We start from the raw sequence: 23,953 nt of genomic DNA, 5'->3' as shown, positions 1-23,953 counted from the left end.
TTTTCACTTGTGCCATGCAGTGGCCAAAAACATACTCACCAACAAGGGCTTCTAACTTAACCACCAAGGAAACCATTCTTCTAAATCTGCTAAAAGGGTGGTAGAAATTTGGAACTCCCCAGAAGGCTGTGGATGCTGGGGCAATTGGAGCTTTCAAGACTGAGATAGATAGATTTTTGCTAGGTAAGGGTGTCCAGGGATATGGAGCAAAAGCAGGAAAATAGAATTAAGGTGCAGATCAGCCATGATCCAATTGAATGGCGGAGCAGGCCTGAGGGGCTGAATGGCCTACTCCTGTTCCTAAATCTGTATTCTACATCCCAAGAAAACTCTCTAGACACAAGTGAAATAAATTGTGACTAAATATAGTTTTCTCAAATGAGTAATGTGTGTGGGTACTGTTCCCCCCCCCTCCCCACCACCCAGTGCTCCCCCTTGGTGACGGTGCATGATTTGTGTGCTCTGGAATCTTAAACCAGTACTCTTCTTCAGTACTCCCTGGTGTAAGTGAGACAGACAACTACACTGGCCTCAGTGGAAACCTCTTGAGATTGACTTGGCTCCCGCCTCCTTCTGGGTCACGAGATGGCCTGCAACTGTTTCTGCCAGACCCACTGCTGCAGTGGCTGCTTGGTACAGCTCACGTTTTGACATATCTACTGCCATTTGAGTGGAATGACTAGAGGAGTCTGGTGTTACATCACCCTAAAAAGCAGCAGCATCATTCATGTCTACTCTAGCCACACCTGGCCTTTATGCTTTATGCGCTGTTCAGTGATCTGTGTGGGAGCAGACCTATTGGCAGCAATGGAGGCAATGAAACCGTGCGTAATGTCTTTCTTCATCTGATTCCCCAAGTATGTTGGAAGATGTACAAGACAGTCCCTCTAGACTGGAACACAAGACTTTTATGTTCATGAGGGCTACTTTGAATGGACTGGGGTCTCTGCTGCAGATGGCTGTGGAATTGCCACCTGCTCCACTAGCTGCATCTGTGCAGTTGTACTAAAACGTTTTGGACGACTGCACAGATGTTGTTAGCAGACTGCCCCACACTGGCCATCAGTCCTTGCAACATAGGTAGCTCACTTTCCAATTACTGCCAAAAATGTTGGTGAGATCCATATCCCAGGGCTCTGTAGCTGAGGATGAATGTGAACTCGCCCTCTGCTCACTTATGCTCTCAGGAAGCATCAACAATACAGTTAGGCATTCACGTATCTTTGTGGTGCCATCAGGTTTGCTCTCCCAGCTTCCTTTTGGTCCAGCAGCCTCCGCCCGTACTAATTGTTTGCCAAACTAAAGTAACTTCACCTCTTGTCTGTAGATCCCAATGTGCGGATATTACTGGGTCAATACGGAGCATCTCTTCTGCAGCCTGACCTGTCTGACATTCCTCTGTTAACCCATTATTCTTCCAAACACCTCGGATAGGGGGAAATACCACTGGGGAAACCATTGGTGCTAGTAGTCTTGCTGGAAACAAAGAATAATTAATTTACAACAATTGGCACAAAGGCTCAAAAGAAGCTGTATGCCAGCAAAGCACAAAAATTAAGAAATGCCTGAAATTCCCCTATCTTAACATAACTCTGTTCTTTCCATGACTTTCTATATAGTTAGCCCCACTTATCAACCCCGGATGCCATTTCACTTGGGTATGACTTGCAACAGGCGTTCAGAGCGACAAGAAATAGTGTGCTGGATGAGCATGCCTCCAGATTAATGAAGCACTTGCATGTTTGAGGTGGGCCATTCCACTTCCACCCCTGAATCTACACCAAGGCCATAAGGTGGGTGGAGTTACAGAGGGATGGAACTTCTGCCTATTTTGTTCTACCTGACGGTCAATTTATGATGCAACAACAGGCAGCTGGCCTTGGAAAATCCAGGCCATTAAATCGGCAGAGCAGTCCCAGAGGCTTTAGCTCTGGCTAGAGATTCTTGCGTGTACCATAAATTTTTGTCATCAATGAATAACATGGCATGGAAGGTCCATGAAAGATTGTTTCATCCAAAAGTACCATTGCTTTTCAAACATTTTAAAAAGGGGTATTTTTAAACCCCCTACGTACTGATTCTACCTTTATTCTTTTTACTGACTTAAAGCACTTTACTCTTAGTAGGTTGCTGTCTCATACGGCGCTACATATTATTCAAACTCCAGATAAATCTTTGTTTTACCCTGCACACATTGATATGACAGTGGTATTTTCCATCGTTCAAAAGAGTTAGTGGTGGGCATCCCATGTGATCTCCAGTGGTCGAAACAATTAGGAATGTAGGAACAGGGGTAGGCCATTCAACCCCTTGAGCCTCCATTCAGTTAGATCATGTCTGATCTGCACCTCAACTCCATTTACCTGCCGTAGCTCCATATCCCTTGATACCCTTATCTATCAAAAATCTGTCGATCTCAGTCTTGAAAGCTCCAATTGTTCCAGCGTCCACAGTCTTTTGGGGGAGAGAATTCCAGATTTCTATCACCCTTTGTGTGGAAAAAGTGCTGCCTAATTTCCCTCCTAAATGGCCTAGCTCTAATTTTAAGATGATGCCCCCTTGTTCTTGATTCCCCCATCAGAGTAACTGATTTCTCCCTATCTACCCTATTGAAGCCTTTTGACATTTTAAACCAAGGGTAATTATGGGGTAATTGATAATCCTGGCTGTACTGTCACAGGTTTTGGATCACAATGGTTCTCCAATTGCTTGTGGAAGTTGTCTTATAACTGTGTGTACAAGGCAAAATATCAGGGGAAAGACTGAACTCCAGCAGACTGTATTAATATTGTTATGGCACAATTTGAGCTGTGAAAACTATTCACAATCTAAGGCCTCACTTAATAGACCACTGAATAAAACCGTATGCAGTGGAACTCATTTAAAGGTCAACAGATACAAGACCACTTCCCTATTACAGATCAGTTTTTGCCTAGGAGATGCCATGATTTATTAGTATTAGTTAACGGGGTGATTTTCTGAATTTTAATGGATGCAAAATTGTGGTTACAGTGCGCCTACGATTTATCTGATGGGCAGTGCTCCTACGATTTCTCTGATGGGCAGTGCGCCTACGATTTCTCTGATGGGCAGTGCGCCTACGATTTCTCTGATGGGCAGTGCGCCTACGATTTCCCTGATGGGTAGTCATCCTACGATTACTCTGTGGGCAGTGTGCCTACGATTTCCCTGATGGGCAGTGCTCCTACGATTTCTCTGATGGGCAGTGCGCCTACGATTTCTCCGATGGGCAGTGCTCCTACGATTTCTTTGATGGGCAGTGCTCCTACGATTTCTCTGATGGGCAGTGCGCCTACGATTTCTCTGATGGGCAGTGCGCCTATGATTTCTCTGATGGGCAGTGCTCCTACGATTTCTCTGATGGGCAGTGCTCCTACGATTTCTCTGATGGGCAGTGCTCCTACGATTTCTCTGATGGGCAGTGCGCCTACGATTTCCCTGATGGGCAGTGCGCCTACGATTTCCCTGATAGGCAGTGCTCCTACGATTTCCCTGATGGGCAGTGCGCCTACGATTTCTCTGATGGGCAGTGCGCCTACGATTTCTCTGATGGGCAGTACGCCTACGATTTCTCTGATGGGCAGTGCGCCTACGATTTCTCTGATGGGCAGTGCGCCTACATTTTCCCTGATGGGCAGTGCGCCTACGATTTCTCTGATGGGCAGTGCGTCTACGATTTCTCTGATGGGCAGTGCGCCTACATTTTCCCTGATGGGCAGTGCGCCTACGATTTCTCTGATGGGCAGTGCGCCTACGATTTCTCTGATGGGCAGTGCGCCTACGATTTCCCTGATGGGCAGTGCGCCTACGATTTCTCTGATGGGCAGTGCGCCTACGATTTCTCCGATGGGCAGTGCGCCTACGATTTCTCCGATGGGCAGTGCGCCTACGATTTCTCCGATGGGCAGTGCTCCTACGATTTCTCCGATGGGCAGTGCTCCTACGATTTCTCCGATGGGCAGTGCGCCTACATTTTCTCCGATGGGCAGTGCGCCTACGATTTCTCCGATGGGCAGTGCTCCTACGATTTCTCCGATGGGCAGTGCTCCTACGATTTCTCCGATGGGCAGTGCTCCTACGATTTCTCCGATGGGCAGTGCTCCTACGATTTCTCTGTGGGCAGTGCTCCTACGATTTCTCTGTGGGCAGTGCTCCTACGATTTCTCCGATGGGCAGTGCGCCTACGATTTCTCCGATGGGCAGTGCGCCTACGATTTCTCTGATGGGCAGTGCGCCTATGATTTTTCTGTGGCTACAGTGTGATGTTTCTGCTGCATATATTAAAAGGCAAATGGTTTGCACCCTAAATTTGAGAAAGAACGGCTGTTTTCTTTAAAGAATTTAATTTTGAAAAAAAAATGCATGCATAAATACAGTTTATTAGAATGTGGTCCCTAATAGTTGTTTAGTTTACAACAGTCAGAATTTCCTAAAAATTCTTTGATATAAAGGAAGGAAGACTCTGACATTAGTCTTTATTTGGCATAAAGTGCCTTATAATTGTGATGTTAACCATCCGCCCCCCCACCTTTCTGTTTCAGATAGCCAGGCAACACTAGATCAGTGTGGCAACCACTGCACAGACTCTGCAATCTATCAGAAGGTTTGTTCAAATTGAATGCTCCGAAAGCCTTCAATTTCTGAACCTGCAAGCCTATATTTAGTCATCCTTACTTTTGATAGTTACTTGGCTTCTCTGCTAGTTAGCTGAAAAAACTGTTAATTGTCAACAAAGTACAAAAGCAAATGTAATAGTCTTGACATTATTTGAAAGCAAAATATTAGTCGAATCAGGGCTACACAATGCAGAACATCAAGATAATGAATGTAGAAGGGCACGGAATCTGTTTTGTACTCTGCCAAAAAGGTTCCTCCCCCCTTAATTCTAACTGATGACCTGAGCCAAAATGTACATCTGCAGAGCCAATCACATTTATTCCTTTGCTTCAAAGTATTCTCTGATGGGCATTCTGAGCTTTTGCCTACAGTGGCTGGAGCTGTGTGATTGATAGGTATTTCAATGCCGCACACGGTCATTTATTTGTACCATTACGTCGACGGCTTGTACAGGTGCTTCAGCTGTTAGTGGGGAGAGGAGCTCAGCTCCAGGGAGAATGCTTTACTGGCTACTGGTGAACCAGCTCAGCAATCCTGTGTTGAGCTCCGAGAGCGAAAGAAAATTGCATTTGAAACCAAAATTGACAGAGTGACTGCAATTTCTCTGCCTGAACCAAACCTTGTTGTTTACTATAATTTCCAATGCATAAATTAATTATCCTGTATGCTGCTGGAAGGAAATGGAAATAAAGCATGCCTCGCATAAAACACAGTCCAAAGTGATGTATGTTGAATTGTGCAGAATATGAACAGTTTTGCCATCGCTCAATATCTACATAAGCGGTGTTGAAACTATAAAATGCGATTTTGTGAAGGGAAAGGAGATTTGATAAGGTTGACATTCTGGATATTGGAGTTCTTGTACTATATTGAAGACGAGTGATTCTGTTAACCTTTTATTGAGTACATGAGACATGTCAGCCGATCAGTATAAGTTTTTCTACAAGGTGGCAGCAGGTTTGGGAGACTTCAGAAACTCGCTCCACGGTGTCACCCAGTGCCCAGAGTCTGCAACTACATCATGGCAATTGACTTGGCAGAATTGAATGGGTGATGTTCACTTAGATACTTACAATGATAAGTGTTGACAGAAAAGTACGACTAAAAATGTTTTGAGAACGGACAGTAAAGGTTGTGGACAGAAAGTGGGTGCCCAACGCTCGATTTTAATAATATATCGATATATGATTTTTGGCCTACTCATTCATTTGGAATAATTTTATTTTCCACACGGAAATATGTCATCTGACCCATGGAATGCCTGAAGATCATGAATATGCTGCAAATGTGCTTATTATTTTACTTTGGTTCTGAAACTAAACTTGGATGAGGTAAAAATTGGACAAATTTTGTTTGAACATTGCTGACTCATTTGTCACATCTTCCAGCAGGGGCTCGATGGGCCAACTGGCGGCCTCCTGTGCAGTAACCATTCTATGATTCTAGCTATTCATTTACCAGCCATTTTATGCATCATATTTGCTTGACAGTATGGTAAGGGAGGGGGGGGGAGGGATTTTCGACTTCCGCCAGCCGTCCCTTTAAGAGCCGCCTTCCAGGCTGCTCACCGCCTGGTACAGCGGGCACAGTATGCGTGGCGCACGCTTTGCCCGTTTGTACCTGAAAATAGCAAAGAGGATCCTGCAACTGACGTAGGACCCCAGTTTGCATATGTGAATGGCGGGCAGACGTGCTGCTCACCTATTTACAGACCCGGCTGAAAAATTAAATCAGTCGAGTTTTGGGCATCAGTGGATTTTGAACTGTTCGCCTGTTTATCGCCTGAAAAAACAGGCGGCTGGCATTTGAAAATCGCACCCTGTACCTCTTTGGACAATTGGGTGGGTGTTTGGGGCTGGAATACAATTTTCTGTAAAACCAGCAAATCTCTGATTCATACCACACAGCCGTGTCAGCCATGACTCAGTGGGTCGCACTCTCGCCTCTACGTCAGAAGGTTGTGGGTTCAAGTCCCATTCCAGAGACTTGAGCACAAAATCTAGATTGACACATCAGTGCAGTACTGAGGGAGTGCTGCATAGTCAAAGTTGTTGTCCTTTGAATCAGAGGTTAAACTGAAGCCCCATCTGTCCTCTCAGGTGGACATAAAAGATCCTGTGGCACTATTCAAAAATCAGTAGTAAAAGATCTTTTCTGTGGAAATGAAAACTCGACACTCCTGAGACTCTCTCCGTTTGTTGTCAGCCTTATTATACAGTCTGTGAGCCACCTGAATTTAGTTTTAGATGCTGCCTTACTCATGGATTAAATGCTGATTCATGAGGAAGAATTGACATTAATACATCCAGATACTCTTCGTCTAACGGCTTGCTAAATGTCACCATTTCCATAATAAGCTGAAGTGTCTGCAGACACCTGAAATATAAAGACAAGGTTAGAAGAACTTTATTTTTGCTTTAAATTCAGCTTGCCTGTCATCAATTTTTTTATTTAAATCGTTATTCACTGTATTTTGTTTTACCAGGAAGGATTAGTAGGCTACCTTAAATCCCAGTGACCAAAAGTTGTTGCCTTGATATTCCTCTCCTAAGTACCTGGGGATAGCTCAATTTCCAAGTGCAAATGAGAGGAAAAGGGGCAGAGACTCTGTTGACAGGTCTCCGCCTCCTTTACGTTGCCATGGACATTCTGGGTCCACCCCTGCACCTCGAACAGGTGCCGACATTGTAATAAAAAGAAAGACAGACTTCATATAGCGCCTTTCATTACCTCAGGGCATCCCAAAGTGCTTTACAGCCAATGAAATACTTTTGAAGTCACTGTTGTAATGTAGAAGATGCGGCAGCCAATTTGTGCACAGCAAGGTCCCACAAACAGCAATGTGATAATGACCAGATAATCTATTTGTGATGTTGGTTGAGGGATAAATATTGGCCAGGACAGCGAGGAGAACTCCTGTGCTCTTCCTCGAAATAGTGCCATGGGATCTTTTATGTCCATCTGAGAGGGCAGACGGGGCCTTGGTTTAACGTCTCATCCTAATGACAGCACCTCCGACAGTGCAGCACTCCCTCAGTACTGCACCGGAATGTTGGCTTAGATTTTGTGCTCAAGTCTCTAGAATGGGACTCGCACCCACAACCTTCTGACTCAAAGTTGAGATTGCTCCCAACTGAGCCATGGCTGACACCTCATCTAGTCAATACCACTTTTTCCTGTGAACTCTCAGGCCTATTTCACAAACGTAAAAAGAGAACATGTGCATTCCTTTAACCTGTGCTGCGTGTATCATTTTAGCTCAGCTGATTTGCTTGGTCAAGACTGCATTAACTTGCACATAGTTCTGATTTTACCTGTTTCATAAATATTCATGTTCAGACGAAAACTAATCTATCATCTCTACACGCCAGAGTGCAAACCAGTGGCAGTGAAGTCAGTGGCTGTGCTCCCTCATCAATGTACTGCTGCCTTGATCTGTGCTTTTTAACACCTTGTTTTTATTTTGCTTGCATATGATGGTGCAGACGAGCCACCATAGTCCCCAGGACTAATGTACTTTCAAACCGGGTGAGCCAAGCCTTCGCTAAATTATACAGGCCACTGAACTTCACAAAAGACGTGATGATTTGCATGGTTTCAATTTCCTCTTCGGCTGGTGTCTGTGAATTGCCGTGCTAATCAGTCAGCCTTCAAGTTGCTGACCCACAATTCAGCTCGTCTTATTCCGAGATGGAAGGCACACCTTTGTACTGCCACACAGACAACTTTATCACAAATGACAAGTCAATTACAACGCTCCCGTTTTCATAGCCAATTTCTTTCACTGCTTTGCATTCAGTCCAACAACTCGCAGCTTATAACAGGGCCAGTGACAAACCCAGGAACAGCTGCGGCTCGATTCCCCGAGTACTGCAAGTATTTGTGTGTCTGCCAGAGAGCAATGTGAAAAATTAGATTAATGTACAGTGCATGTTACGAATCCGGGCAAGTTCAATCTACAATATGTAATAAGGTAGTAAGGATCGGTTCTAAGTCAAATTGTGGGCCAAGTTTGACTAGTTTCACTTAACCAGACAAAAAATGTTTGCAATTTAGAATCATACAGTCTTGTAGTGCAGGAGGCGACCATTCAGCCCGTCGGCTGTTTGAAAGAGCTATCCAATTAGTTCCACTCTCCCTCTCTTTCCCTGTAGCCCTGCAAATCTTTCCTTTTCAAGTAAATATCCAATTCCCTTTTGAAGGTTACTATTGAATCTGCTTCCACCATCCTTCCAGGCAGTGCATTCCAGATTACCTGCCTGTTTAAATAGAAATGATAAGCACCACACTGGCTCAGTAGACAACTGCACACTGTGGCGTGGTACCAACCCAGGAAGGTGCCGCATTCCATTGTTGGCCTCTTCTAGGCGCCACAGTTGGGTTCTATATCTTTGGATTGGAGGTTGGAGAAAGTAGCCAGGTATCCTGGTCAGTATCCAACAAATCCTGAAGAAAGGACTAGATTTGTCTGTGATACTTCCCTTGGCCAAGTAGCCTGCTTCCGGTAATTGCCAATGGTCACTTGTGAAGAGTGAGTGTTTGGGCATACAGGCGATTGTGATGTTGGCATTTTCAGCATTGTTCCTGTTTGTGGTGAGGGCTACTTCATTGTAAAATTGTGAGGCTAGCCCTGCCTCTAATTATAATAGGCTCTGAGTGCCTGGAAAATGGGTGCTGGGAGTTAAGTCCAGGAACCAGCATCACTCTAGGAATGGTTGGTAAAGAAACTATGGAATAATGCCAAAATGACAGCTTCCACAATGAAATAATCCAATGAATGGAATAAAATGCCACTAATTTGCCCATTTAATAAGGGCACGGCAAGCTCTGCGGGCATAGCCCGCCTAAGCACCTTGAGTTTTGATGTGGGACCTCATTAACATAGCTCCTCCTCCGCTAAGGAGGTGAACGTTGCCCAGCAGCATCGCCTCCCTCCGTCCCACTTATTTTCCTGTTGTGAACTACAGTGCGAAGTGAGGTGGTGCACACCTGTACGTGCCCAGAATCCCCATCTGCACTCGGCTGGGGCGAGGCGACGAGCCACCAGTGGGTTTTTGGCATTTTGGGGCTCGGAAGCCAATAGAAGTCTGGGAGAATGATGCACCGAGACCATTTTAGCAGGGCTTTCCTGGGATTGATCGATTAGGCAACAGGGACTCTGGATGGTGGAAAAGGCCCTGGTGAAATATGTATGGAATATTTTATGTTTTAAAATTAAATATTTAATTGACGGTTGATTACCCAACATCCCAAGTAGTTAGGGTTGATAACTCTGGTTGGATGCATTCCTAGAGCTTTCATCACATGACCTCCTGCCTCCAATCGCCCTCCCCAGTCAAACAGCCTTTTTGTCCATTTCCAATACTTTAATAACTAGTAAGCAAAAGTGTTCAAAGAAAATTTGGAAATACACAATTTTTTTTAATGCCTCTATGATTTTTCTCCTGGGTTGCTCGCAGCAGTGTCCAGGAGATTAGTCTTTAATTCCTGAAGACTCCGTTGGCAATCCTACAAGTAATCTAGTGGTACATATGTGTCCATTTTCATTGCTCGTGCAAGTTAGTGTGCTAGAGATGGGGTGTATGCACGCAAATCCTTGTGGCCCAGGGGTACATAGGAATCTGTGTTACCCTGTTATCTAGTGCAGAAAAGTAGAAATGTCTCTTGTCATTTAACGAATATCTTATGGACGATATTTTACTGCTCATGACTGTAATTTTGTTTCAACTGAGAATGTATATAGTAGATGTTTCACTTGCTCCTTAACTATCTTGGAATCCTATAGTGCTGGCCATTTGAAAGGAATATAGCAAAACAAGTGGAATTGTGAATCTTTTAGCCATGATTCTAAATAAATATTAAATTAAGAATGATGATGAGCAATCTTAAAAACAAATCTCCCCAAAGAAAGGAAACTGTTTCAAAAATTATTATTCCAGAACTCCCTTGATAGCAGCTCAGTGGGTAAACATACATTGTATGGTGTTCTGCTGAGCCATACAGACCAGGAAGGGCCCAGACTTAATCCCTGGCCTGTAGTTTCCTGAGGTGGCAATAGAGGTCAATACAGGTGGCCTCTGCTGTAGATAGGAAGGGTCCAAATAGGCCATAGTTTGCTACTTCTGGCTGACAACCGGATTGGGCTCCTTGGTGAAGCCTATTGTGGTTGAATAGCCCACTGTTGCTCACTGCCTGGCCTTGCACATGAAAGAATGGCCACGAAGGTGAGTTGCCAGAGAATTGCTGGCACCTGCGAAACAGGGCCTTCATGACTATTTGTTTAACAAAAAGAAAATGATTAGCCTATCAAGTCTTTCAAGCTGCAGCCCATTTAGCACTGCCATTGACTACATGTTTGTAAGCAGCTGCTATCAAAGGTACCATGACAAAGCCTCATCGAGAATGATTTCTCAATTCCGGCAGCTATCGGCATGATCACAGAATTAACGATGGAGCTCTGTGATGGCGTTGTTGGTTTGATCTTTTTAAGCTAGTTGCCTCCAACATGGTTCAGCACTTAAAAAATTTGAAGCGATATAGATTCTGACCAATCTATTGATTCCTATTTTGAAGGCTACGATGTGGGTAACACAGAGGATGATTCATAGCAGCAAGAAAACTGACACCTTTAAAGGCTCTTAAGCTGCTAAATCAGTAAAATAACTATGGTCTTTGAAGTCTAAACATGACTGGGAGAGGCACTGAAGTCTGGCACCCGTCAGCAGGAACAATTTAGTTGCCAGGCTTGTGCAGTGACATCACAACTCAATTGGAACACCCATCCAGCTTTGGGCTACAATTGGATTCTGATCTAATTGTAATCATTAAGAACAAAATCACTGTTCCCAATGGGGTGCCGGAATAATCTACATTTAGCGCTCTCATTCTGGTGTGTCGCTATAATTGTACACTACTAGTCACTTCAATCTCCAGTTAAACAGCACAGTGTTCACATACTTCATGGACAACTGTTACAAACTCAAGAATGTGGCTGGAGGTCCATGGGCTGGATTTTGATTGAGTGAGATCAATAACATTTTTAAGAGAGTCCCCTGCTGACTCCAGTGATAAATGCACTGCTTGGTGTAGCCGTACAGAAGTGCCCCCCAAGTCTGTGCAGAGCTACCTGATGGCAGCCACAGCAACAGTGGAGGTGCTGCAGTTGACCAAGGGGCTCAGGATCCCTTGGGTTAGAGAGGGTGAAAATCAGCCAAGGTACATGCTCCTGATCATCAACTTGTGAAAGTGCAGGTAAATAACATCAAGTAAGGATAACTTTAGGTTAGCTGAATTGCCCCTACAGGTTAAATATCCTGCCAACACCTACTGTCTAGGCTCTGACTTGGAGAATGACCACTTGAGTGATGGGTGCCCAAACGTGAGTTAGTATCTTCAGGGGAAGAGGAAAGGAAATTGGGAAATATAGAGGAGGAAGGAAGTTTGGATCCCAATTTTGATTGTCATTCGATCTAGTCTTCTCTCAGTGGATGAATTTCACGAAGACAAACAATCCATCTAGCTCATCCTTCCGTATAAACCTACAGTCTCATCATCATAGCAACTAACTGCCTCTGATTCCAGACCTTTTGCCTCTATTACCATAGCTAGAAGACCACTCCAGGTATTAAACACTCTTTGCATGAAGAAGTTCTTCTTTACATTACCCTTAGCTTGGGTGCCAGTTTGTGTATATATCCCCTTGTCCTGCAATTGTAGTTTAACATGAAATAGTGCTCCAGATCAACCATTTTTGCTCTATTCTGTATCTTGTTTATCTCTGTATGATTCCTTCTCATTCATTTCCTTTCATGACAGAAGAGCCTATATTTTGCTAGCCTTTCATCAAAACAAGATCCTCTGAATTATCGATCAGCCTTAAGGCTATTTTCCGTACTACTTCCAGGACCTAGATGTTTCCCTTGTGTCTTATTGACTACAGTTTCCGCGTGACAGTGTAAGACTTATAATCTAAAGAAAGAACTTGCATTTATATAGCGCCTTTCGTGACCTTAGGATATCGAAAAGTGCTTTACAGCCAATGACGTACTTTATGAGATGTAGTCACTGTTGTAATGAAGGGAAATGTTCCAACTAATTTGCGCAAAGCCAGGTCCCACAAACAGCAATGAGATAATGACCAGATTATCTGTCAAAGTAATGTTGGTTGACACCAGGGGAGAACTCCCCGACTCTTTTTCAAATAGTGCCATGGGATCTTTCATATCCACCTGAGAGGGCAGATGGGGCCTTGGTTTAATGTTTCATCCAAAAGACAGCATTTCCGATAGTGCAGTGCTCCCTCAGTATTGCACTAAAGTTTCAGCCTAGATTATGTGCTCACATCTCTAGAGTGGGACTTGAACCCACAACCTTCTGACTCAGAGGTGGGAGTCTTACCACTGAGCCAGGGCTGACAGCTACTGACTTGGCAGTATAGCTCAGAATTCTGTTTGCTTTACTGATTACTGCTCTGCAATGACTGGACATAGTATTGAGTCTTCTATTCACCAATTCTTAGACGGGCAGAGTACTTCATCTGGAGTGGAAAACATTGGAGGCAATCTGTTTCTCTCACTTTAGCATTGTATTACTTGCGTCCAACTCTTGTACATGTATATTGTAAACAAGGTAATTTGATCCCCACTGTAGCAGAGGGGGCAGTATAAGGGAGCGTGCAAAGCTGTTATTTATTGATATCGCATCTCCGATTGGTACAGTGTATAAATGGCATGCACAGCTCCTGTATGAAGCTTGTGTGATACACATATTAGTGCAGGCTTCTATGCAGTGTGTATGGGAGTGGATACAAAATAAAACTGGCAGAAACTGTCATGGGGCAAGATGAATTGCTTGGATGAAGCAAAGTCAGCTCAGATGTAGACTCCCAGTTGAACAAACCAGGCATTAAAACATATCCCTTCACTGATTTATCACTGAGCAGTGTGGAGATTTTTCTGGTCCAGTCTAAGTGTGACAGGAATGTGCTGGTGGGAGTTGGCACTGACAGTTTGAAAAGGTGTTGTCTATATGATTTGTTTTTAATACTGTAGCGGAGGGGGCAGTATAAGAGAGTGTGCAAAGCTGATATTTATTGGTATCGCATCTCTGATTGGTACAGCTGTATAAATGGCATGCCCACCTCCTGTATGAAGCTTGTGTGATACACATATTAATGCAGATGAGAAAGCGTTGCTCAGCATCTCACTGTCAACTACACATATAGAGAAAAGCATCAACTCAGCTTCGAATGAGAAGTGTGTATACACATGAACATCAACAAATGACAAATGCACGTCATCTCTTTCAAAAACAAAATCTTGCCGGTAGAATTGCCAGCACTTTCTTTCAGTATGTTTTGTAGATCCTAGATCTACTAAACATACTGAAGTAGATTTCACAACTTGGTGCACAGGATTCAGCAACATTATATTTGCAAAATCTAACTATTGCTGTTGTGTAGGGCTCCTCAGAAGTGATATCTCAGCCTCTGTAATGATGTTGAAAAGTTAATTTGCCATGCTGTGCTGAGTTGTGTTTATTAAGGGCACTGTATCTTCCTTTAGATGATTGATGTGGTGAGACTGCATATTTAAAATGAAGAAGACTGGAATCAGGGACCTAGATGTTGGCCATTGATATTAGCTAGCGCTGTATTATATTACTATGGTCCTGGATGCTTTCAAATTATTTATATTGAAAAATGAGTTTAATCTTGGCTGGAAATAAAGTGCTTTTTTAAATCTATGATGGCGACTCGGCATGAAGAGTTTGATTGCATTTTTCTCATAGAATTTTTGGAGGAGGCCCGTCAACAAGCAAGATAAATAGAAGGATATGCTGATAGGGTTAGATGAAGTAGGGATGGAGGAGGCTCACGTGGAGCATAAACACCGGCATGGACCTGTTGGGCTGAATAGCCTGTTTCTGTACTGCACATTCTATGTAATTCGATGTAAATGAAGTGATGACACAAGTAGCTTCATAAAACGCTGCATGTGGCTTCTCATTCCGCTGGAGTGTGAGAGGCAATCTCTTCACTTCGAGTATGCTAACAACAAGTTGCATTTATACTGCGCCATTAAAGTAGTAAAACATCCCAAGGTGCTTCACCGGAGCATTATCAAACAAAATTTGACACCGAGCCGCATAAGGAGATATTAGGACAGGTGACCAAAAAATATGATCAAAGAAGTAGGTTTAAAGGAGCGTCTTAAAGGAGGATAGAGAGGCGGAGAGGTTTAGAGAGGGAATTCCAGAGCTTAGGGCCTAGGCAGCTGAAGGTACGGCCACCAATGGTGAAGCGATTAAAATCGGGGATGTGCTAGAGGCCAGAATTGGAGGAGTGCAGAGATCTCGGGGAGTTGTAGGGCTGGAGGAGGTCATAGAGATAGGGAAGGGCAAGGCCATGGAGGGATTTGAAAATGAGATGTAATTATGCCACCAATGGATTATAATAAATGGGTTTCTCCCAGAACACTCCCTGTGCAGAACCAGCTGTTAACAAATGTCTTTGTGGGTGAGATTTTTTGTTGAACAACTTCCCAAGTTTAAAGCGAGCCCCACATTGAAACCTTTTTTTTTTATTTGTTCACGGGATGTGGGCGTCGCTGGCGAGGCCAGCATTTTATTGCCCATCCCTAATTGCCCTCGAGAAGGTGGTGGTGAGCCACCTTCTTGAACCGCTGCAGTCCGTATGGTGACGGTTCTCCCACAGTGCTGTTAGGAAGGGAGTTCCAGGATTTTGACCCAGTGACAATGAAGGAACGGCGATATATTTCCAAGTCGGGATGGCGTGTGACTTGGAGGAGAACGTGCAGGTGGTGTTGTTCCCATGTGCCTGCTGCTCTTGCCCTTCTAGGTGGTAGAGGTCGCTGGTTTGGGAGGTGCTGTCGAAGAAGCCTTGGCGAGTTGCTGCAGTGCATCATGTGGATGGTACACACTGCAGCCACAGTGCGCCGGTGGTGAAGGGAGTGAATGTTTAGGGTGGTGGATGGGGTGCCAATCAAGCGGGCTGCTTTATCTTGGATGGTGTCGAGCTTCTTGAGTGTTGTTGGAGCTGCACTCATCCAAGCAAGTGGAGAATATTCCATCACGCTCCTGACTTGTGCCTTGTAGATGGTGGAAAGGCTTTGTGGAGTCAGGAGGTGAGTCACTTGCCGCAGAATACCCAGCCTCTGGCCTGCTCTTGTAGCCACGGTATTTATATGGCTGGTCCAGTTAAGTTTCTGGTCAATGGTGACCCCCAGGTTGTTGATGGTGGGGGATTCGGCGATGGTAATGCCGTTGAATATCAAGGGGAGGTGGTTAGACTCTCTCTTGTTGGAGATGGTCATTGCCTGGCACTTATCTGGCACGAATGTTACTTGCCACTTATGAGCCCAAGCCTGGATGTTGTCCAGGTCTTGCTGCATGCGGGCTCGGACTGCTTCATTATTTGAGGGGTTGCGAATGGAACTGAACACTGTGCAGTCATCAGCGAACATCCCCATTTCTGACCTTATGATGGAGGGAAGGTCATTGATGAAACAGCTGAAGATGGTTGGGCCTAGGACACTGCCCTGAGGAACTCCTGCAGCAATGTCCTGGGGCTGAGATGATTGGCCTCCAACAACCACTACCATCTTCCTTTGTGCTAGGTATGACTCCAGCCATTGGAGAGTTTTCCCCCTGATTCCCATTGACGTCAGTTTTACTAGGGCTCCTTGGTGCCACACTCGGTCAAATGCTGCCTTGATGTCAAGGGCAGTCACTCTCACCTCACCTCTGGAATTCAGCTCTTTTGTCCATGTTTGGACCAAGGCCGTAATGAGGTCTGGAGCCGAGTGGTCCTGGCGGAACCCAAACTGAGCATCGGTGAGCAGGTTATTGGTGAGTAAGTGCCGCTTGATAGCACGACACCTACCATCACTTTGCTGATGATTGAGAGTAGACTGATGGGGCGGTAATTGGCCGGATTGGATTTGTCCTGCTTTTTGTGGACAGGACATACCTGGGCAATTTTCCACATTGTTGGGTAGATGCCAGTGTTGTAGCTGTACTGGAACAGCTTGGCTAGAGGCGCAGCTAGTTCTGGAGCACAAGTCTTCAGCACTACAGCTGGGATGTTGTCGGGGCCCATAGCCTTTGCTGTATCCAGTGCACTCAGCCGTTTCTTGATATCACATGGAGTGAATCGAATTGGCCGAAGACTGGCTTCCGTGATGGTGGGGATATCGGGAGGAGGCCGAGATGGATCATCCACTCGGCACTTCTGGCTGAAGATGGTTGCAAACGCTTCAGCCTTGTCTTTTGCACTCACGTGCTGGACTCCGCCATCATTGAGGATGGGGATGTTTGCAGAGCCTCCTCCTCCCGTTAGTTGGTTAATTGTCCACCACCATTCACGACTGGATGTGGCAGCACTGCAGAGCTTTGATCTGATCCGTTGGTTGTGGAATCGCTTAGCTCTGTCTATAGCATGTTGCTTCCGCTGTTTAGCATGAATGTAGTCCTGAGTTGTAGCTTCACCAGGTTGGCACCTCATTTTTAGGTACGCCTGGTGCTGCTCCTGGCATGCTCGTCTACACTCCTCATTGAACCAGGGTTGATCCCCTGGCTTGTTGGTAATGGTAGAGTGAGGAATATGCCGGGCCATGAGGTTACAGATTGTGGTGGAATACAATTCTGCTGCTGCTGATGGCCCACAGCGCCTCATGGATGCCCAGTTTTGAGCTGCTAGATCTGTTCTGAATCTATCCCATTTAGCACGGTGGTAGTGCCACACAACACGTTGGATGGTGTCCTCAGTGCGAAGACGGGACTTCATCTCCACGAGGACTGTGCGGTGGTCACTCCTACCAATACTGTCATGGACAGATGCATTTGCGACAGGTAGATTGGTGAGGACGAGGTCAAGTAAGTTTTTCCCTCGTGTTGGTTCGCTCACCACCTGCCGCCGGCCCAGTCTAGCAGCTATGTCCTTCAGGACTCGGCCAGCTCGGTCAGTAGTGGTGCTACCGAGCCACTCTTGGTGATGGACATTGAAGTCCCCCACCCAGAGTACATTTTGTGCCCTTGCTACCCTCAGTGCTTCCTCCAAGTGGTGCTCAACATGGAGGAGGACTGATTCATCAGCTGAGGGAGGGCGGTAGGTGGCAATCAGCAGGAAGTTTCCTTGCCCATGTTTGACCTGATGCCATGAGATTTCATGTGGTCCAGAGTCAATGTTGATGACTCCCAGGGCCACTCCCTCCTGACTATATATTACTGTACCGCCACCTCTGGTGGGTCTGTCCTGCCGGTGGGACAGGACATACCCAGGGATGGTGATGGAAGAGTCTGGGACGTTGGCTGAAAGGTATGATTCTGTGAGTATGGCTATGTCAGGCTGTTGCTTGACTCGTCTGTGGGACAGCTCTCCCAATTTTGGCACAAGTCCCCAGATGTTAGTAAGGAAGACCTTGCAGGGTCGACTGGGCTTGGTTTGCCGTTGTCGTGTCCGGTGCTTAGTGGTCCGATGCCGGGTGGTCCGTCCGGTTTTATTCTTATTATGACTTCGTAGCGAGATTTTACAACTGAGTGGCTTGCTAGGCCATTTCAGAGGGCAATTAAGAATCAACCACATTGCTGTGGGTCTGGAGTCACGTATAGGCCAGACCGGGTAAGGATGGCAGGTTTCCTTCCCTAAAGTAGAAGACTGGCTGGGCTTGTGTCAGGAAAAATTGCACCACTTCATCTCTTTTTTTGGCACCTGTCTGTGAAGAACATCATGCTAACAATAACAAAGGGGCATGATTTAGCTGTGAGTTGAGGAATCCCTGTTACAGCAATTCTTCCTGAAACTCTGTTGAAGACTTAATAAAATGAAAGAGGAAACTAGAGTACCACCAAAATGAACTGTTTCCCTCACTGGTTCATGGTTCCTGTTACTAGTGTGTTAAAGCCTGTTGGAACTTCATCCATGTCTTCAATGTTCTGTACATTGGCATCTTCCATGCTCTTCAGATGAATCCAGGATTTTGGCAACCTTCTAATGGCTGGTGTGAGATTCAGAGGAAAATAATGTGCCACTTGCTGCGGGCAAGCATAACTCTGCTGACACAAATGAGGTTCTGCCGGGTCATGTCCATCCCTTGCAACTGCAGCACAAATTGTTCATGTAACCGGATCTGTGTTGGTCTGGTAAAATATTCTTCATGTCTGTGAGGTGAAATAACAGTGTGAAATTCTGGCCATACTAAATCTGTAACTGTTAAACGTATTTCTAAAATGGAAAATCACTCTTTGTCTTCTATCTGTTGCAGGTGGGGCACTCAGGGGGATTTTACCACCACACATCCTCGTCCAGTTGTCAAGATTAAACTCTTCACAGAGAGCACAGGAGTTCTTGCCCTGGAAGATAAAGAACTGGGGAAGGTAAGACTCGTTTTTATAGTTGGGATTTTCATTTTTGTATTGAAAATCCTGGGCTTTTTTTGTGCAGTTGTTCTCTTGATACATAATTAAAATGGCTGCACAAGGCAAGCTCGACTTTCTGTTTACAAACTGAAGGACACAAAATCCCTTCAGCATTTTCTGCTTCTTTCAACCAGAACTCTTATGTGAATAGCAGGCATCCGGGGATCACACGATAACTGCGCTCTACGTTGAGGGGATATGGCTCAATTGTTGACAATCCCATCATACTTTTCTCTTCCTCCTAATAAGCTCAGAAAAAAGAAACTGATTTGTTTGCCTGGCATTTGGAATAGAAACAGTGACCCCAGCTCAACTACTGCATCTTGTGAAAAATGCTTCAGATGCCTGATAGAAGGAAACTAGTGAGAGGTAGACAATGTCACTAATTGGGACTTCTCGCAAACCGCCATCGGATTGCAGTAGCAGTCAATATTGAACCGTAATGAGATTTGGTCATTTAAGGACAACTGTTACTTAAGGACAGTCCTCATGCTGTTTTTCTGCTTCGACTTTACAACAAAGGATTTGTAGAAAGATATTTTTCACATTGAAGAAGGGGCGTTGCATAGAAGCTGAGAATGCCTTTGAGTGTTCAAAGGTTTGTGAAAGTAGGAAAAAAATGGAGGTCAGACAAGCATTATCTTAAATAACTCATCTTAATGTCCACATCAAAACTGAGGCATTTACTTAGATGTAGCATCAAGATTTTGCAAATCAATTTTCCCTCCCTTTGGTTATTTCTTCCTCTCCAGTTAATTTTTTGATTTCTCCCCCGTGCCACTTACTAATCAACAACCAAACAAATGGGCTTTGTTAGCAACTGTACGTTCTAAGTGACTTTTAGATCTGCACAAGCAGATTATTAAACTTAAATTATTTTAAAGGTGTTCTGCCCAATGTCTGAAATGAATGGAAGCAGGAATTTCAAAACTGTTGTCTGCATTGCTGAGGTACAAATAAACCCCCATACAATCCCAAGTCTTCTGTCTATCTATCGCACATATATTGTGTCACGCCTTTTAAAGGCATCACTTCTTACAGTGTCATACTTCAGAGTGACACACCTACTAATTAAAAGTAATATTTATAGCTTAACAAACATATAAAACATTAAACAATTAATGCCTAAAATGCTTATTCCTAGTCATGGAGCCGCTTGTTTTCCTGCAAAAGCAAATTCCCATGTCGGGAGCATGTGGCTTCATTTGGAGTATTCAGTTTTGAGCTTTAGTTAGCGAGTTGGGCTTTGTTGACCATTTGTTGTCTGCAAATGCCTTGGCCCCGCCCAGGACCAAAGCCAATCACTGCAAGTCACTTCCCTCTTTGTTTTGGCTCCACCCCACACTTCAGTTGAATTTCAAAGGCCCAGCCTGATCTGACCTGTCTGGAGTATTTTCCAACCTGCCAGCATCCTCTTCCAGACCCATCTGCAGTTCTTGAAGTTTGGTCTACCCTACCTGGAGTTAATCTTGGCCTGTGCTGCCCCATTTATATGCTTTGAAGAGGCTTTTAAAAGAAGAGAGAGAATTAGCAAAGTGGGGGAAGAGTTCCAGAGAGTAGGACCATGAAGGTTGAAGGCTCTGGCGGTGGAGTGAAAGGAGGGGGGATGCCAGGCAAGAAGTGCAAGAAACCAGAACGAAGGAGAGTGAAAAGCGAAGAAGGAGATCAAGGTGAAGGTGGGGCGCACTCTGGCGAGCCACCTCCATTGTATTCGCAGCCAGCTTCTGTTCTCCATGCTTGGGTATAGCCTCTCCTGGAGAGGAAACAGAGAGTCCAACAGAAAAAAATGATAAACAGATCAGGTAGAGTAAAATAAACACCAGAAAGAGCAAAATGTGTTACGACACCGAGAGAAAGAGAGAGCGAGCGAGAATTAAGGAGTGGGAAAGAAGAAAAACATTTTTAATCTGTGAACAGTAGGACAGGACAGTTTGAAGAAGCAAAGTATTTGGTCAATGGCTCAGGTTAGTTTAGATTCTTGCTAGTGCTGCTAACTAGGGTGAGCCTGACCGGGTGAGGCATGAACAGATCCACAGAATGTGGAGTCTGTGCAGAGAATAGTGGCTAGCCTGCATTGCTTCACTGAGGATGCACACATGTTTATGATCTCTTAAAATGTTTTCCCTGATTTTCCCCTTTCTTGCTCCTCCTCTCTTGAAGGTGCGGACGCTTGCTGTGGTTATGGTTCCGTAGGCCCTCTGGTATCTCACCTAAGTGACATGCTGCACAGACAATGTTGGCAGCTGGGAAGTGTTACAAATTTACAACACCATAAAAAAAAATTCTAAAACAGGTTCAGAAATAATGTACAGTATGAACAGGAGAGTGCCTTTCACTTTGCAATATTGTCAGCACAGACTCTTACTGAAAACAACCATGTGATGTAGATTGCCAGTGTGACGTAGCAAAGTATTATATTTGAAGTATCATATACTCATACTATTTAGCATGGCTAATCACAACTGCATATATCTTAAAAACTGGTATCTGCCCAGACCGCAATCAAATCAACTGAAGACTTAGTTATACGAAATGAATAGAGGAATACAATAGACTGAATCAGTTAGCTTTTTTTCTATGATGTTCAACAATTTGCTCAATTACTCAAACCCATTTGCTAGTTCTTTAACATTAGAGCAATTTGCTAGTTCTTTAACATTGGAAAGGGAGTAACTTCTAACTCAAGCAACTTGTACAGTTTCAAGGAGGCCCTCAAAAATGATATTTCCTGCGGTCTGCCATATTTCATGATGCACGTTATTGGGCTAAGATCCACACCTTTTGCCAAGTTGGGCTCAGATGTTACTCGTTAATGAATTTGAAAATCAATGCACTGTTGCCATTCTTGGACAATTTTCAATTTAGGAAGGATAGCGTGTTTAATTTCTAAAAATGGAATGCAATAATATGAATTTAGGATATTGTCTCTTATTCATTTTTCACATCAGGATAATACAATATAATTATGCTGTAAAAGTCATCTGAGGTAATTGTTAGCTTGCTATGATGAGGTTGTCAGTAATAGTACCATTCTTACTAATAGCTGAGTTTTGTTAGTGTATTTTCTATAGAGAGTGAAGAGGACTACTGAGATTCGAGGTGTCTGCTCAGCGGTACACCCTCATTTCTCAACTGTCAAATGTGTGGGTTCCTGTTGTGCTGTTAATCCAGTCTGAAGTGTCTCAGGAGGAGAACTTGTTAATGGGTAACGTGAAAACAACAATTTGTCAGAAAATAAATGAGTCCACATTAAAAACACATCTGTTATCCATTTGATGAAGTCAATGGGTTTATTCGCCACGGTAACTACACTTACAGACATGATATAAATGAAATAAGACATGGTGACTTATTCAGTTGGTCACAGTATGATACATCCAGCTGGTGCTTTGTTTGTTTACAGCTTTTTTTTACATTTGATATGTGCATATTCTTCTATTGTATAGCCAAGCTGTATTGATTACAGATGACTTACAACAAAATTATTTGCACAAGATACATTAGTAAAGCTGTGTCCTGCCCCTTTCCTCTCTGTCTTCCTTATGTGTTCTAGTTGAAAATAAGTCACATCTGTCCATATATCGCACATTGTCTTTTTATGAGATTGGTTGAGTAAGATCAATATATAAATTATAATATATAAATTATACACTGGAATAGAATTCTTGGAACTGATGTCATCACCAAGATAGATAGATATATATATATATAGATATAGACAGACATAGACACACACACATTGGATATCAATACACATTGACATTAGGGTTAAAGAAATCATAGAATGATACAGCACAGAAGGAGGCCATTCGGTCCATCGTGGCTGTGCCGGATGGTGGACTTGTCTTTAAAACTTATCCAAAATACTTCATTGCTAAAGGAGACACCATGTGACCTGAGGTGTGCCTGCCTCTCACATGATAGTCAAGTTTAAAGACTATTTATGTTTCATTGTTGACTGCTGTAAGAGAAATCAGTGAGTTGGTGCTCTCTGCCTCTGGTGCTGCAGGAGCCTTGGATGCTGCGTCGCTGTGAAGCTCATTACCTTCATTGCTTGGTTGCAGGATGAACTTGTCTGCTTGTCCGTGTGGTAAAAACCCTTTGAGATAATCTCTTCTGGCTTTAACATAAATAATAGCACTAAACAACAGATACATTTTCCAGTAGAGCAACAGTGGTTAATGGATTCTAGTACAAAGATTTGCAAAGAAAATTAAACAAACAAACCTTACAGATGTTAGAAAAAAACTCTTTAGTAATGAGAAAACGCTTTGCTGAATTTTCAATATCTTCGGGCATGAGATATGCGTCTTAGAATGATAAATGTACTCCTAATAAAAATATTCGCAATTACAAACCAACCAAATTAATTTTTACCACCATTATCCTTTGGTTTACGGTACTTATATTTTATCGTCATCTATTCAGTGAAGAGCCCACTTCTGTATTATTTCAAAATGCATAAAGCTTATTGTCAGTTAGATTCTGAATTTATTAAGTTCAGTGAATGTCAAAACAAGAAGACTCATTGTTGCTTTATGAATAATGTTTTGCAAATGTATACTTTTTTCTGCAGTTTCCAGTAGTTCATCACTTTAATTCTTCACACAACGAGCAGCTGTTTGAATAAAATGGATATAAATGCACCATTTTTAAGACCAATATCTAGGTGTTATGTGCATTTTTAAGAGCTTCAGAGGACTTTTTAAATTAACATGGTTGTTGAGAAAGTTTATTACCACACGCTCGCTTGAAGAAGACAAGATGTTTAAACATATTCTGCACAACATATAACAAATGATCCAGCATTAGATATCATATGATCATAGATTCTAGCCTGGACACTCCTACTGGTCATAAGTTTACTACCCAGTTGTTT

At 43.8% G+C, this 23,953-nt stretch overlaps 1 protein-coding gene across 3 annotated transcripts in view; it reads left to right on the top strand.

Moving 5' to 3' along the window:
• cadps2 (Ca++-dependent secretion activator 2) overlaps nt 1–23,953 on the top strand; it is a 603,629-nt gene that overhangs the window by 298,080 nt on the left and 281,596 nt on the right. For all 3 annotated transcript variants that reach the window (XM_067999803.1, XM_067999802.1, XM_067999801.1), the window contains exon 7: nt 18,921–19,032. In XM_067999803.1, the coding sequence (XP_067855904.1) occupies nt 18,921–19,032 (112 nt within the window). The remainder of the gene's footprint in view (nt 1–18,920; nt 19,033–23,953) is intronic.

This window comes from Heptranchias perlo, chromosome 18, assembly GCF_035084215.1.
Source record: "Heptranchias perlo isolate sHepPer1 chromosome 18, sHepPer1.hap1, whole genome shotgun sequence".
Classification (NCBI taxonomy): domain Eukaryota; kingdom Metazoa; phylum Chordata; class Chondrichthyes; order Hexanchiformes; family Hexanchidae; genus Heptranchias; species Heptranchias perlo.
This window is presented reverse-complemented; position numbering and strand designations above follow the sequence as displayed.